At 39.5% G+C, this 16,782-nt stretch overlaps 1 protein-coding gene and 1 long non-coding RNA gene across 5 annotated transcripts in view; one reads left to right on the top strand and one right to left on the bottom strand.

Moving 5' to 3' along the window:
- Nucleotides 1–8,552: 8,552 nt before the first annotated feature.
- engase (endo-beta-N-acetylglucosaminidase) overlaps nucleotides 8,553–16,782 on the bottom strand; it is a 92,680-nt gene continuing 84,450 nt past the window's right edge. The window contains exons 14-15 of one of the 3 annotated variants that reach the window (XM_069930240.1): nucleotides 10,930–11,084; nucleotides 8,553–9,159 (exon numbers count right to left, since the gene is read on the bottom strand). In XM_069930240.1, the coding sequence (XP_069786341.1) occupies nucleotides 9,135–9,159; nucleotides 10,930–11,084 (180 nt within the window). In that variant the 3' untranslated portion in view covers nucleotides 8,553–9,134. Of the gene's footprint in view, nucleotides 9,160–10,929; nucleotides 14,248–16,782 lie in introns of those variants that run through there. The other 2 variants (XM_069930241.1, XM_069930242.1) reach the window with 2 other exon arrangements.
- Nucleotides 12,604–16,782, top strand: part of LOC138759582 (uncharacterized) — a 45,073-nt gene continuing 40,894 nt past the window's right edge. Inside the window, exons 1-2 of one of the 2 annotated variants that reach the window (XR_011354962.1) lie at nucleotides 12,604–12,955; nucleotides 15,864–15,917. This is a non-coding gene — a long non-coding RNA (uncharacterized lncRNA). The remainder of the gene's footprint in view (nucleotides 12,956–15,863; nucleotides 15,918–16,782) is intronic. The other variant, XR_011354961.1, reaches the window with a different exon arrangement.

The following is a 16,782-nucleotide window of genomic DNA, read 5'->3' as shown; positions in this document are numbered from 1 at the left end:
TGCACATTAAAAGCTTTTTATTTCGAAGAGTAAGAATTCTATAAAAATGAGTTCAGGCAATTTCAACGCAGTTCATAATGTATCGCCATTTAACAATTTTACTCAGATCAACTATAAAGACGAGTGTGGGAGGTAAAAATTAGCATAGGTCCAGTGGAGGGCAACATTCTGACGCTAGAGCACAACAAACACAAGTCAAAGATAAAAATACGTTGCTGCGTTTCCCACATTGCCTTCTGATGAGAAGGAAGGGAAACAGTTATAGAATGGTTACAAATAATCTTGATAAACTCCTATGGTACTTGCTGGAAAATGGAACAAAACCAATAGAGGATAATGATGTAAGGAACAGTACAACATAAAACACTGTTGAAGCATGGCATGGTTTGCAGTGTAGGTGGAATCATAAATTTACAAAAAATTAAATGCAAAGAATTTTTCAGCAAAAAATTGCTTAAATTATCATAGGGTATGGGAAATTTTTGAGGGGAATAAAAAAAATCCTCAAACTGATAAATTCACAGAGGTGCCTCAAAAATCATGGAGTCATCGTCAATGAGATTTCAACTCTTCCTTATAAAGTGCCTTGTTTTTATTAAGCATTTTGGCAAAGGGCTTTAGCACTGATTACCATCCAGTTAAAATCGAAAAATTATTAAGAATATGTAAGGAACAGTCAGACCATTTGTTTGATAGGCTTCGTATCTTTCAAACTGGTGACTCCAATAGTTCCAAATAAAATGGATAGGCTTGTTCTTTTAGGCTACACCCTATATTTCTCAGTTGGAAAAAAAACTGCAAACGTGGAATGTGTGAATAGAAAATTAGATCCCTGTGGATCCCTATATTAAAAGACTGAGAGATGGACAGCTGCCATAACCTCCATTTTCCTTCCCAATGGCAACAGTAATCCCCATGAATTCTGTCCAGAACCATTCCTTTAGTTACATTTTGGCGTAAATTAGAGATTTGATTTATCCTGGATATGGGCAAGAGTCTCTGAGAAAATTTAAAACTTTCCAATTGGTTGTGTATTGTGTGACTCTCCATGCTGATTGAAACCAAAGGGAAAAGCTAAAGGCTTTGCATTGTACTATCGTCAGTGGCATTTACACTGAAGGGTTTGTATTGAATGGATCCACATCAGTCACTACCAAATATAGGCTGCTGTGTTAACAGAATAAATAAAACACAGCCTTTGCAAAAACTGAGAGCAGGTTGATTGACTTATCTCGTCACTCCATTAACTTTCATCACTTGCAATGCACTTTCCCTCTTTATTCAAGGAAGAGTCACTATTTGACATCATGAATGAAGATGCCTTGGCTCAGAAAAAATAGTTTGCATTTTTTATCGCAAATTTGCGAAGGGTAGCACCAAACCTGGCTGACGATTAACTGTTTGTTCTAAAATCCAGCTTTATCCTGTTCGCCAACAGAAAGAAAATGTGCAGCTTCATATGTTTGTTAACCAGACGGATTACTCCCCAGGGAATACCTCAGTGGAGGAGTTTCCAAACACCACATCTGAATTGTGACAGCAGTAAAATCAATGAATACTGATCGAACTGAATTTACCAACAATGCCTAATGAATGTCTGCGTCAGGCACAAGGCCATATCCCTGATTTATGCCACGACAGCTCAGCACTCAGACAGCCCATAAGCAGATTGAAGTCAGGAAAGTCGATCAACTTGGAAACAGAATAAAAGCATTAAAGGAGCTGTCGACGTTCAGGTGAATATTCAGCTTGCGTAAAAATGGTAAAGGTGCGATTTATTTCAGGGTGGAAATGTGGGCAAGAGAGTTTGAAAATGCACCAAATATAAGATCACTTTAAATAGGATAAAGTGGACACCTTATTGTGTTTAATGTTTATGACTGGGCATCAGGTCTTTTACCTTTTCGTGAGCAGCAAGAAAACAGTTATAAAATGGTTACAAATAACATTGATAAACTCCTTTGGTCTTTGTTGGTAAAGGAAACTAAACCATTAGAGGATATCGATGCAATGAACAGTACAGCATAAAACACTGTTGAAGGATAATATGGTGAGCAGTGCAGATGGAATCATAAATTTACAATGAATTAAATAAAATATAGAATCTCAAATGTAAACCCTGCAGAGAGACGATAATGAATATTAGTGTACAGATAATGATTACATCCATTCTCAAAATGATGACCATTAGGCAATATTGTCCTTGCTCTAATCAATAATATCATGGGACTGCCATTATCTATTTCCCAATATACCCAGCATGGTGGGATGCATACATAATTGGTCAAACTGTACAATGCTCTCAATGCCAGAGTACATAAGGCTGCATACCCTTAGCCCCCTGCTCGCCTCACTTTACATCTATGACTGTGTGGCTCAGTACTACAATACCATTTACAGAATTGTTGATGATACCACTGTGTAAAAAGGGGCAATGAGTCAGAATACAGGAGGGAGATTGAAAATGGAGTACTAACAATAACCTCGCGCTCAATGTCACCAAAACCAAGGAGCTGATGGAGGACTTTATGAAGGGTACAATCCAGTGATCATTGGGCGGGGGGGGGGGGGGGGTTCAGAGGTGGAGAGGGTAAGCAAATTTAAATTCCTGCAAGTCACTATCCAGAAGGACTTTTCCTGGACTCAACATGCTAATGTCATCGTGAAGAAAACACGTCAGCACCTCTACTTCCTCAGGAGTTTGTGGAGGTCCAGTGTCACATTGGAAACCTTGGCAAATCTCTACAGTTGTGTAGTGGAAACTGTGCTGACCAGCTGCATCATAGGGGCACCAATACCTCTGAGTATAAAGCCCTGCCAAAGGTAGTGGAGACAGCTGTGGCAAAACTCCCCCCCACAATCAAGAAAATCTACATGGAACACTGCCATCTGAGGGCAACAGTGATAATTGAGGATCCACACTACCTAGGACATGCCCTGTGCTCTCTGTTGCCATCAGGAAAGAGGCGTAGGTGCCACAAAATGCATACCACCAGGTCTAGGAACATTTGTTCCCCCTCCACCATCAGATTCTTAAACAAATGACTCACTCACGGTCTCCTTTAAGGGCTCTGACTTTGCACATTATTTATTACTGAATATTTAATTTTTTTTCTTTATTGCAGTCAGTTTGTTTACATTTCTCTCTTTTGAATATGTACGTTCTTTCTTTTTTTTAATAACTTTATTTATTCATTCAACAAGGTTATTACATACAGTAAAAAAAAGTACATATTATGAACGATTTAAAAAAACTTAATATTAAAAAGAAGGAAACTCTCTTTAGGAGAGCCAAAGAAAGAAAAAAAACTGAAATATATTTACTAAAATCTAATCAAGGTAAATGTAAATGTAAATATTCTGAATATAAAGACTACTTATTAAGAAAAAAAGAATAATTATCATGTAAAGCATACGTGAGTTTTTCCATAACCAAACAAGTTTTCATCTCATCATGCCATCTATTAATATCAATCACATTAGCATTATTCCATGGACTTGCTATACATTTTTATGCTACAGATAAAGCTAAATATACAAAAGCAATCTGAAATTTGTCTAATCCCAAATCTTTCAAAAGATTCAACTCACCCAACAAAAATATTGTCGGGTCCAGAGGTATTTTGATCTTATACATATGTTCCAAAAACAATTGAATTGCTTTCCAAAAAGATTGTATATGTACACATAACCAAACAGCATGAAAAAAAGTTCCAACCGAATTACCACATCTAAAACAAGAGTCTGATTCACTAAAACCATATTTTTTTAACTTTTCAGGTGTTAAATACATGTATGTTCTTTCTTGAATACAGTTTACAGTGACTGAAAAGTAGAAATTCTGTCTGGCCCACAGGATAATTAGAATCTCAGGGTTGTATGTGATGTCATGTATGTATTCTGACCATAAATTTGAACTTTGAACAATGGGTACTTAAATATACCACAAATGAAAGGGAAACAAATCTCCAGAACTAAATTGTTTACATCCCAAGATTACAATAAAAGATGAGATCAAAATTACCACATTTCAAGAGTCAATCCTTTGGACTGAAGGCTTGCACAAGAGAGAGGGACCCAGGAAATGATAAACTTGTTGGTTGAATATCCGTCATGAAAAAATTAGTAGAATCCATAATTAGCTTTTTGAAAATGCTCATCTTATCAGAGAGACATTTAGAATAGAGCTCTGCTCAAATATAAAACTAAACTGTGTTGAAGAAGTTTTAAAAAGGTCTAATCTTCAAAGGAGACAGACGCAATTTTTGCTTGAATCTAAAGCAAAAATAAATTGCTGGAGGGACACAAGAGATTGCAGAATTTTAATTCCCATTCCTTCACAGTCCTTCCTGTCCACTGCCACGGTGAGATCTGCCCCCCATCAGCCCCTTCCTATCTCCTCCTTGGTTGTTTCACACTCCCCTTCTTTCGTAACCTTCCCCTAGCCCTTTGTCATCCAGTTTATTTCCCCTTCTCCACCTTTCCCATCTGCTCTTCACCCACACCCTCACCCATTACTCCCTCTCTGGCCACCATCCCTCCCTCATATGGTTCCAACTGTCTCCTTCCTTCAACACCTGACTCCACCTCTCTCCTTCCCTCCCCCAACCCTCTTTCCATCTGCTCGTCACCCCTCCTCGGGAAACCTATCACCTACTGAACTTCCCCCCCCCCCCTCCATCTAATCCTTTTTCAGTTCTGAAACAGGGTTTCAACCGGAAATGTCAACTCTCATCTCTGTCCTCCAGTATTTTGTGTTTTGATCATCAAAGAAGATATTTCTGTTAGTTTGTGATCTTAAATTCATTAATCTATTATTATATGTTTGGATCCCATCCCTTTGGCCATCAGTTGTTGTGTGGCAATTGATTATCCTGCCCTCCTCAGTGGCCTGAAACTAAACATTAGATCCAAATATTTATCAACCGATCATCAAATAAATGTTTCAAAACTGCCATAATTTAATTGTTTAACTCAATGTAATTATATTGACATAAACTTTTTTTTATTTCAAAGGACTCTGAAATTGTTATACTCAGAGTGAACTCCGAATGCAGTTCAGTCGCATATCAACAGCCTTTCCGAAGAAACTCTGCCAGCCACTGCCCATGAGAGAAGTGATTTAAATCCTTTGGTAATTCCCTGCATGAACTACTAAGGGCAACTTAAGGCATAAGCTTTCAGTTCGGCTGGTAAGGTTCATTACAAAAGTTAATGCCTTTAGAGTACTGGAACAATATTATTCAATTCTAACCTCACATTATCAAAAAGAGATAAGTAACTTTAATTAATACTTTGAAGTGTAGAATAAATGGTATTAATTATTCAGGACATTTAAGCTCGATCACAAAGTCTTCAGGAATAGAAGTACAAATTCTAATCAAGGTATTCTAATGACGAAACTAGAATTATTGAACTTTTTGATGCCTGTGATTCATTTAGGGAAGTCATTGTTTTCTAAATCACAGTAATTAGTTGATTAATACAGAGCATTTTGCAAAAAAAGATTCCATTAATATCTGTTCTTTTTTACAATAACCAATTGAATCAAGGATCCCATCTTATCAACTCAATTGAGGTTTAGTAAAAAGTAGAGGATTGTATTGTTAAAACACCACGTTGATAACTTTGAACAGTGTCCTACAACTCTTCAAACAATATTTGAAAATAAAATGTCAATATGTGAGTAAACCCCAACAGCCTGTTTACAGTCAGCAAGGTTCTATAAAAAACCTAAAGACAACACTGGAGAAACTCAGCAGGTCTTTATGTACCAAAGATGAAGACGCATAACCAACATTTCGGGCTTCAGTTCTTCATCAAGGTAGGGACAAAATGTTGGCAGGCACCTGAATAAAATGGTGGATAGGGGGACAGGGGAGGAGCACAGTCCCACAGGCAGGAGGTAATAGGTGGAGAAGGGAGGGAGGGCACAGCAGCAAACATGGGGAGGGGGTTGGCTCTGTGAATGGAGAGGGAAGTGGTGGAGAGCTGGAGGAAAGGAGACAGAGGGATAGGGAAGGGAAAGAGAACTGGGAGTAGGCCAGCAACAACAGGAGAAGTCGATGTTAATACCATCAGGCAGGAGAGGGCCCAAACAGATAATTATGTGTTGCTCATCCAATTTACAGGTTGTCTGGATTTGACAGTACATGGGGCCATGGACAGACAGGTCAGTGCAGGAGTGAGGCACAGAATTGAAATGGTTAGCCAGTGGGAGATCCCTGTCACTGATGCGGACAGAACGAAGATGATCTCCCAGTCTCTGCGATGTAGAGAAGCCACAACGGGAGCACCTGATGCCCTTTCACACTGGCAAGCCACTAAATAGCCGAGTAAACGACCCGGGTTGCAATACCGGGTGAGCTGTTCACACTGAACTATGAATTCCCCAGTTCATGTGGATATCATGAATCTAAGGATGGGGGGGCAGGGGCAACCTCCAGTGGTGATGTCCTGAGTGATGTATTATGTACTCGCAGGGCAGTGAAATCACGGTGGGAATAAAGCACATAGGCACTCAAAGTATAAAAGAACGTGGGAAATCTACTGTAGTGTGCTTCAGCTCCCTCACAACTGGCAGACCTAGTGTCAAATCTACAGGCGACTCTCTCTTAAAACAGCTTGTCCTTCATGGTCCTACATTAACACTACGTGTCATGTCCTGCCAATACTACAGGTGTCGCAACAACAACCTTGCACTAACATTAGAAAATTAAGGAACTAATTGTGGACTTCAGGAGGAGAAACTCAGCAGGTCAAACAATATCCTTTATATATCAAAGATAAAGATACATAACTGATGTTTCGAGCTTGAGCCCTTCATCAAGATATGGCAAATGTCAGCAGGCATCTGAACAAAAAGGTAAGATGGGGGAAGGAGCACGGTCCTAAAGTCAGGTGGTAATAGGTGGAGAAGGGAGGGAGGGCACAGCAGCAAGCAGGGGGAGGAAGGGAGACTCGATGAATAGAAAGGGAAGGGGGGAGATTTGAGGGAAAGAAGACAGGGGAAGGGAAGGGAGGGGTGAAGGGTGATCAGGATAGCAGAAATCGGAGAGGTCAATGTTAATGCCATCTGGTGGGAGAGTGCCCAGATGGAAAATCAGGAGTTGTTCCTCCAATTTGCAGCTTGTCTTGGTGAGATAGTACATGAAGCCATGGACAGACATGTGAGCATGGGAGTGGGACGTAGAATTGAAATGGTTGGCCACTGGGAGGTCCTTGTCACTGATGCGGACAGAGCGAATGTGCTCGGCGAAGTGATCTCTCAGACTGGGCCCAGTCTCTCCGATGTAGAGAAGGTCACAAAGGGGGCACTGGATGCAGTAAATCTGTCATGTGGATATCTTGGTGAAGGGCTCAAGCCTGAAATCTCAGTTATAGCTTTTCCTTTGCTATACAGAGGACACTGTTTGGTCTGCTGAGTTTCTCCAGCATTTTTACTTAAGTCATAAAGGAATATGGAATTAACACAGGGATGAGCACAGATAGGCATCATGGTCAGCACAGACATGATGGGCTGAAGGGCCTGCTTATATACTATATAACTCTACATCTCTATAATGCTTCTATAATGCTGTCCAAGAGCATGTGAAAATATAACCCATCGACCTGCATGTCCATAGTATATTAAACCTGAGGGGAAATTGCTATAAAGTAGCATTCTTGTTTTATCATCATGTGATTAGTCAATTAGTTTTGGAAGGTCAATGGTAAATGCAGTCTGGTTAATTTGTCCTCCAGATCTAATGGAAGCCTTTGGCTCAGTGCTGATGTTCTCACCCTCTGATCAGAAGATCGAGGGCCCATTTCACAGCCTTCACAAAAGTCTCCAACCAGCAAAGACCAATGCTACAGCAGTGAATTCTGGGATATCCAGAGGGAGACCTAAATCTGATGGTCAAGTTTAAAATACACCCTGTAATCCTTTAAGAGCTTCCTCGCTGCGGTGATGTGGGGATCGCAGCAGCCAATTAGTGGAGCTGCAACAGGAGTGAAATACATGACCAGATTGCCTGTTGGTTTGGAGATAATTATTAGGCAGACAACGTGCAAACTTAACTGCTTTACTCTGGTTCTTCTTGGTGTGAAAAACAGTTCTCCAGCGAGCAAAGCAGACACCCAACGAGCTGTATGCAGGGGCATTAGCCTGGATTAGGAGTTCAGAATTCCAAATGTGTTTTTCCCCCCCAAAAGAATTGGGTTTATTGCAAATTATTGATTTATAAATAAATATGGATACCTAAGTCAATCAGCTATTCTACACAATTCAACAAAATAACCTGAATGCATGGCCATAATTAAAATATTCAAGGGAATCTGCCGAACCATGTGCCCACATCACATTAGAAAGTTACAGCAATGACCATGTATTAGAAGTCTTATCCTTCCATCCCTTTTCACATCATCACAAATTATTAACTCAGCATTATCTGTGGTAATCACTCCATTATAGAGATGTTTTCAACTAGAAAATGATCTGCATTAGAAAATGTTACGAGCCCAGAGGACCCCAAAGCCCAGCAGCAACAGATATTCACCAAGACAAATGGTTACTTAAACAAAAGTTGCTTTTAATTATCTTTAAACATGAAAATAGAATCAAACTTTAACTTATCTCTATTGACTTACTTAATCTAACTTAACCCCCTTCTAATTCTAAGTGCACGTGTATGTAATGTGCGTGCGTAAGTTCAGAAAAGTTCTTTGGTTCACAGTCCAATCTCACTTCTCATTCCTCCAAGTTCACTGGTTGCAGGCAATTCTTATACTGTGCACAGAATTTAACATTTATAAAGTTCACCAGGCTTTGGTGCTCAAAAGGTAAAGGGTTACCACTCAGGAAGTTTCTTGTCAGTTTTCAGAGAGAGATTTGTTGTTCCAAGACATCCACAACTGATTTACTTCCATCAGCCACTTCAGTGTCTTGTTGATGAAACTTGCCCCCCTCAGGGTTCTCCAGATGATAACCTCTTTCTTTCAGGTCATCACAGAGTACCTTTTTGTTCCTCTTATTCCAAGTGAAACTTAGACAGCCAGTCCTCTCCTCTTGCATGGACCACAAGGGCTTTGACCAGACATAGCGGTGGAAATATATTGGTGATCAGTACGGTCTCAAATTCCTTGTGTATCGTTCAGGGTGTCCTCGTATCTACCTGGCTTTTCAAAGTAAAGGGAAGGTATCTGCATAGATTAAATGAAATACACAGAACAGAATCCTACCAAAATATGTCAATTTCCCATAGTTTAGTTCCCATTTATTTTCATTCTTCCTTGAGTCCTCAGTTTTCTAAGTCAATGGCATTTGTGCCACAGCCCCAGAGTGAGCACAGGGTAGATCACTGAGGTTAGAACCAACTCACAAGAGCCTTTTGCATGGACACACCCACTTTAAAAATAAGTACTTGTTTATTATTGTATCCCTTAAAAACAATTAAAGTGATTGATTTAAGAGAAGCAAAATAAATCATTCTTGTCAGGATTGGGTTTATAGTACACGTGATTAGATATGGGTCTGTTACATCAGATTCTAGATCGGACTTTCTGTTCTCTTCTAAACATTGAGCAGCTTGAGGGAGGGTTAGGCTTCAGCCACAAATATCGGCAGACAAATATTGGACTAGCGGAAACAAAGAGTGGTAAATCATTTTTTTACTGTGACTGGCTGCTGCTGGCTGGACACGCGCCTCCCGAGACCGATCCTACCCCCTTACCCTTCTGCCTGTTCCCCACTCTTCCTGCCATGATCAGTTGATGAGGTTGGTTGCTGCTCCAGTCTATAGTCAATAAAATTCTATCACTTTCACAGCCTCCACCCTTTGTGGTCATTGATAGTTGCATCACAAGTTATTTTTCTTTTTTTCCCTCTCTCTCCAGCTAGTCTTGGTTCCCGGTCTTTCCAAATCAGGAGGAGGGATTTGAAACATGACCAATTCCGTGCTTCCAAAGAGAAAGGGACACAGCCCGTCAGTGCCCCAGAGGCTAAATGAGGCCCACTGTTCAGACTACAGGGAACTTTGCAGCTTTAATCGCGGTAGGATAACTGCAAATTCATCTGGTTTGTTAATTCATGACACACATTCAAAGCTATAAGTAATTCTGAGAGCCCAAGAATTGTTTATAAAAATTCCAAATGAAGGTGTGGCGTAATCTGCAAAGCACAGGGATAAATCGATGCAAGGAAAGTAATGAAGAGGGGTAATAATCCAATCAAAGAGCCTCTGATCACAACATTAACCATCTGGTTCAGTCAGTTCAAGCACTTCATAGGCCTCCCAAGATTAGATTATGGCTTTCAATTCTTTTAACTTATTTATTATGAATTACTACACGGGCTTTGGAGTTTTGCAATGCACAGATGAAAATGGATGGCTCTCTCTGTGCTTCTTGGTTTTTTTTTTGTAGTAAATTAGAGTTTCTGTGAGGCTTTTTCTTGAAGTTTAGCAGTAACACATCAGCCCTTCATGCAGGTATTTTCCATTTTAGATTTAGAGGGCATTATCGATGTTAGTGAGGCAACTCTTAGAGAGAATCAGCGTCAGAATGAGTCATGAATGTGTCACAAAATGGGTGGCTTTGTGGCCAGCATCACAGTGCAATCGTTTATATGAATTATCTTACAAAAGAAATAAAAATTGTGCAAGAAAAGGTCAAATAAGGCAGTGTCTGCTTCACTGATCATTCAGGAATCGGATGGCAGAGGGGAAGAAGCTGCCCTTGTGCCGCTGGGGGATCGTCTTGAGGCTCCTGTATCTTTTCCCCGATGGTAGCAGAGTGAAGAGGGCAAGGCCTGGGTGGTGGGGGCCCCTGAGGATGGCAGCTGCTTTTTTAACACACTGCATCTTATAGATGTCCTCAATGGAGTCAACACTAGTACACATGATGTTGCATGTTAATAAGATTGAGTTAAGAGTGTTAGCAATTCCATACCATTCAGTGATGCAATCAGCCAGAATGCTCTCCACAGTACAACTGTAGAAGGTTTCAAGAGTCTTTGGTGACCTACTGAATCTCTCAAGCTCCTCACAAATTATAGCCACTGGTGAGCCTTCTTCAAGAATTTTTTTGTGATCAGATAGCAGAACCTGCAGTAATAGGGGCACATTTCAGCAACATTTGCATGAATACACAAGAAATTGTGAATAAACTAATTAATATTATCAGTGACCTTACAACACCAGCAATGGTGGAGCTAAAACAGTAGAACCCACAAAAAATAGTTTGCCACACACTATTTGGAGAGAGAGGCAGTAGGCAAAGTAGTTTTGCTTGCCTGCCAAAGCTGAGATGCAATGGCCTAATTCATATCAAAGATCATAGAAGTGCAAAGACCTCCTCATTTTTGTGGCAGAAGGTGACACACAGCTGTTCAACTGATCTCTCCTTCGGGTGTAAACTTCTCTTAGAGTCCACGTTCGTTGACATCTTGCATCAGAGAGGTTCAGAGCAGGTAATGCTTTCTTATTATCAGGCAACAAGCCGATGAAACAACCTTCCACCTCAGAGTTAATTATGAAGTTTCACCCAAATGTACACACGTGGTGAAGGTGCCTTCCTTCCCCAAATGACCTCTCCGACGACAGAATCCCATTTCATTAATAGGGTTTCCTATGACGGCAGCGAATGCTGCAAAGGCATCAGTTCCTTGGGGAGTTTTTGCGTACCTGCTCAATGGGTTGTGGCTTTCTCCACATTAGAAGAGCCACCCTATACAAATGGAAAGACTTGAGACCTCATATTATGTCCTGTTTAAATTTAGGAAAAAATCAGATGTCATGTCTTTGATTCATCGGTGAAATTTGAAGGTACACGGCAACCTTTTATGCCCTATTTTCATATGATGTAAATGTTTCTAATGTGATTAGATGTATTTACTCTTCCAGATGAGATGTAGCCTTACCTTTGCTTTTTGATTCACAGCAGGAATCAAAAACTACAAAATATATGTAACCCTCAGGTCAGCAGCTCAGCTGTTTTTTTTTTTGTTATTAGAGTAGGTTAGGTGGGGTTTTTAATATACAATACTTTTTTTTTCATTTGCACTCATTGCAGTGGAGGGGGGATGAATTTATATTGTTGAAGTTATATGTTAATATATAAATATACATAATGTGATATTGTACTTCCAGCTTAGTCGCCTTTTCCTCTCCTTGTTTTGCATTTCTTATAAAATGATTGAAAAAGAAGACGTCAGTTCCTGGGACACAGGTCAGTAACAGGCATCTCAGCTTTGAGTCTGCTGCTCGGGTACTTTTTTAAAAAATGAATAAAAAATAATTTTACCTTTTTTTGAGTAACACTTTACTTGCATTACCAGAGATGTTTTAGCATGAATATTTTACAAGCACTATATTTCAAAGAAGACCAACAATTTTTTTTAATTGTGTTCCCACTTCAGTTGCCGGGATACACACATCACAGAACCAACAATATAACAGAGTAATGTTTCAACAGTTTATGACCCAATATCAATATATTATGTTTCAGTAGCACCAGGACCTGGGGTAACACACTGTTGAAATAAGGCAGGTCAAGCATCATAATTGCTATAAAATGCTTTTGTCCTGCCGCATAAGTGCTTACATCACAAAGAGTTACATCAATATTGCCAGTTCTGTCATGCAATATCACTGTATCTGTCACTAACCCGAAGGAGTCACAGCAAGATTTATAATATGTAGAATTCACTTCTGATCTGAGCTTTCAAATCAAAGTGAGCATGTGCATTGTTACAAGATTGTATAACACAACCTTAGAGTTCAAATTACTTTATAATCCACTTGTGCTGCATTATTTTGATTTATGACATCATCTAAACTGGAAAACCATGCCCCATAGTTGGAGCACGTTTAAATCCAAAGATGGTTTTCAGTAAATGACAGCATCTTTCTTAGGCACATTTTTGCTGCTGTGTTAAGACTTCATCGCCAAACCGGACGAGATGATACATAACCAAGTAAGATCAAGAACTATTTTAAAAATTATAACTACATTATCTTAAAGAGATAAATACTTATTTGAAAACAACACAAATCTAAATACAGTAAAATCCCAGGTATCCGGTACCTACGAGGATTGATAGATGCCGATAAAGTGAATTTCCCGGTTAGAACACTACAGCACAGAAAACAGGACATTAGACCCTTCTAAGTCCATGCCAAAATATTATTCCACTAGTCCCATTGACCTGCACTCAGTCCATAACCCTCCAGTCCTCTCCTATCCATGTATCTATCCAATTTATTCTTAAAACTTAAGAGTGAGCCCACATTTACCATGTCAGATGGCAGCTTGTTCCACACTCCCACTACTCTCTGAGTGAAGAAGCTCCCCCTAATGTTCCCGCTAAACCTTTCCCCTTTCACCCTAAAGCCATGTCCTCTCATATATATCTCTCTCCTAATCTTAGTGGAAAGAGCCTACTCACATTTATTGTCTATACCCCTCATAATTTTGTAAACCTCAATCAAATCTCCCTTCATTCTTCTACACTCCACAGAATAAAGTCCTAAACTTTAATTTTTCCCTGTAACTCAACTCCCAAAGACCCAGAAAGATCCTAGTAAATCTTTTCTGCACTCCTTCAATCTTACTGATATCCCTCCTTTAGTTAGGCCACCAGAACTGCACACAATACTCCAAATCTGGCCTCACCAATGTCTTATACAGCCTCACCATGTTGACAACATCCACAGCCTTTCTTCATCTACTTTCTTGGTAACCTCCTCGAAAAACTCTATAAGATTCATTAAAGACAACCTACCACACACAAAGCCATGCCGACTATCCCAAGTCAGCCCTTGGTTGTCCAAATACCTGTATATCCGATCTCTCAGAACACCTCCTAATAATCTACCCACCACTGACGTCAGGCTCACCGGCCTGTAATTTCCTCTTTTACTTTTGGAGCTTCTATTAAACAACAGAACATGAGCTACCCTCCAATTCTCCATGAGACTGCGTGTTGCCTGAATGGAGAATTAATGGCGAGGCGCGCCAAATTTAAACTTCCGTATTTTTTACTCATTTATTTTCTGAGATCTTTTATGCTGGTTGCTTGAATTCCGGTTAACAGGGATTTTACTGTTAAAAACAATGTAACTTCTAGAACTCGGAAACAATAGTAAATTGTAGCAGCTCTTCAGGTGCAGGAGGGCAGTCCCAGACAGGGAGGTTTCGAGCATCATGTTAACCAATCGCATTTCACTTCTAGTGGACCAGCTTGATTTCTTCCTTGTTTTTCTATTTCTGAAAGAGAAAATATGGTGTGATGGAGTGCGCAGCAGTCTTTTTTCTTGATCCAAGCTTGGCCTTCAAAGAAAATAAAAATTCTTGGCAGCAGTTTACCACAACAAATGGTCATGTTTTTGGTTTGGATCGGGGGAATCCGAACTGGACATTTATTTCTTCTGAGCTCTGTGATCGCAGGTCATGCTTTATTTTATAATGAAATCAAAGACTGCATGTGGAAATTTGCACTAAAAATATTTTTAGTGTATTATTTATTTACGGCTGGCTCTACTCTGCACTCCATTTTCCCCTCAAAGTTTTGTCAATTATATATTTATATATTCAACCCAATCTTCTCTCTGTGATATTTTGTTTTTTCCCCTTTTGATAATTTTATCAACTAATAATAGTGGGTCTTCCCCATTGTACTTTTCTTTCCTAAATTTAAATTTAGACATACAGCAAGGTAACAGGCCCTTCTGGCCCACTAGTCTGTGCTGCCCAATTAACTTACAACTCCCGTACATTTTGAAGGGTGGAAGGAAACATGAGCACCCGGAGGAAACCTACGCAGACATGGGGAGAACGTACAAACTCCTTACAGACAGCGCTGGATTCAAATCCAGGTCGTTGTAATAGTGTTGCTCTAACCACTATGCGAACTATGTCATGGTTTCTTGGTGGAATATATTTATTATGTATATTAAGAGATCCCCTCAAATGTCTCCAACGACTCCCAATCCATTCCACCAATCCAAGATAGGTCCAATATTGTGGAGCCACAAGGTTGATCTAACTGGCAGAAGGATGGGGAAAGGAAGGACAGGTGAACACAGATGCAAGGAAGCCCAGGGCAACAGCAACCTCACACTGTACAACTCAGCGGAACAACTTCCGCATTCCTCCATTCTCATGGCTGTTCATAACTAATTTTAAGGACCATCACGTTGATACCTTATGGAACCATCAGCATTGCCACATTTCGGATTTCTAGCAAATTTGCTCTCTTTTGCTTTTAACCTGCAAACTGGGTCTAATATTCATCAGAAGATTTTGCCAACTCCAATAAGTATGGAATCTCCTTCCTGATGCACAGAAACCCCAAATTCACCCGTCAATGAACCATCTGGCGTTGGTGAGTCCGTACAACTTGGACAATGAGCCATTTCTAAATTTGCCTTGATTACCCCAAGTGAAATAATTATAATCGATTCTAAATGACACATGACATGCAGAACATATTCAGACCAGGCAGCATCTGTGGAGAGAGAAAGTTAATACCCTTCCATCAGAACAATGTTCATTTGAATACTGATTAAGAGATTAATATTGAATGTGATCGGTCTGATTTATTTGTAGATTAATGATTCTTCCCACAAATGCGGCCTGACATTTCTGGGATTTTCAGATTTAGTTCACTTTTCCAGCATCATCTGCAGTAATTTTACATGGATTATAGCCTATTGCATCCATATTTTTGCTCAATCCATATGTATCTTGCACTCAAAAGTGATACATGAAAAGCTAAAGAAAGTATAATGAATAATTGTGGCAAAAAAAGTTAAACATTGAAGCAAGCAATGATTCAGAATTGTTGAGTTAGATTCACTGATCTTTTGCTATTTACTTGCTAGGCCAAAGTCAAAGCTCGTGTAAATTAGGCAAGATGAATAATATATCCATCTGAGGTTTGTACTTCATCCAAAACCTGCTGTATATTCATGTTCACCCTGAAAAATTGGGGTGTAATAGCAATCATTTTCATGTCACAACATGGTTGTAAAGATTTCCTGCAGTTAGACAGCATTTAAGAGATCCTGACTCAATATGAGATAAAAATGGTTTCTGTGTGGGAAGTGGAAGGAAACATTCCTACTCAATTTACAGCTGCTTCCACTAATTAATTAATTTATATTCCTTCACAAGATGATGAGTCATACGTAACAATATTTTGAGCATAAACATTTGTGAAGAGACATATGCTGTTGCTTTTAACAGTTGAATGTTCTTTTGAATACTGATTGCTTTACTCAGCCTTGAATAAAATGTGATAATTACCCTTTACCTGTAGAACAGAGAGCTAATTAATCGGTATTCCCTGATTAATGATTGGCCTTGCTGAGTATCATTAACATACTGCCACTAGAAAAGCTTCAAAAAAATTCTACTACTTTTCTGTTCAATGAAAATATTTGTTGAACACACTGCATTTCATGATTATCTTGCTTTTTATTGCTTATTCATTCAAGTAAGCAAGCTTTATCAAAGCATTTATTTTATGATTTTTTTCATTCAAAACCAAGAATGAGGCCGTCAATAATCGTGCCTTGAGAACAGTCAGTATTACAGTTGACAAGGTGCTGAAGGTCCTGAAGTGTATGAAGATAGACAAATCTCCTGGGCCTGATCAGATATATCCAAGCAGACTGGGAAAAGCTAGAGAGGGAATTGTACATTTACTGAGTTGTCATTAACTGCAGGTGAGGTGCCAGAAGACTGGAGGGTGGCACAAGTTGGGCCTCTACTCATGAAGGGGCTGCAGGTAAAAGCCTG

The sequence above is a fragment of the Narcine bancroftii genome, chromosome 3, assembly GCF_036971445.1.
Source record: "Narcine bancroftii isolate sNarBan1 chromosome 3, sNarBan1.hap1, whole genome shotgun sequence".
In the NCBI taxonomy this organism is placed as follows: domain Eukaryota; kingdom Metazoa; phylum Chordata; class Chondrichthyes; order Torpediniformes; family Narcinidae; genus Narcine; species Narcine bancroftii.
Note: the sequence above shows the minus strand (reverse complement) of the source record. Positions and strands in the feature narration are given on the sequence as shown.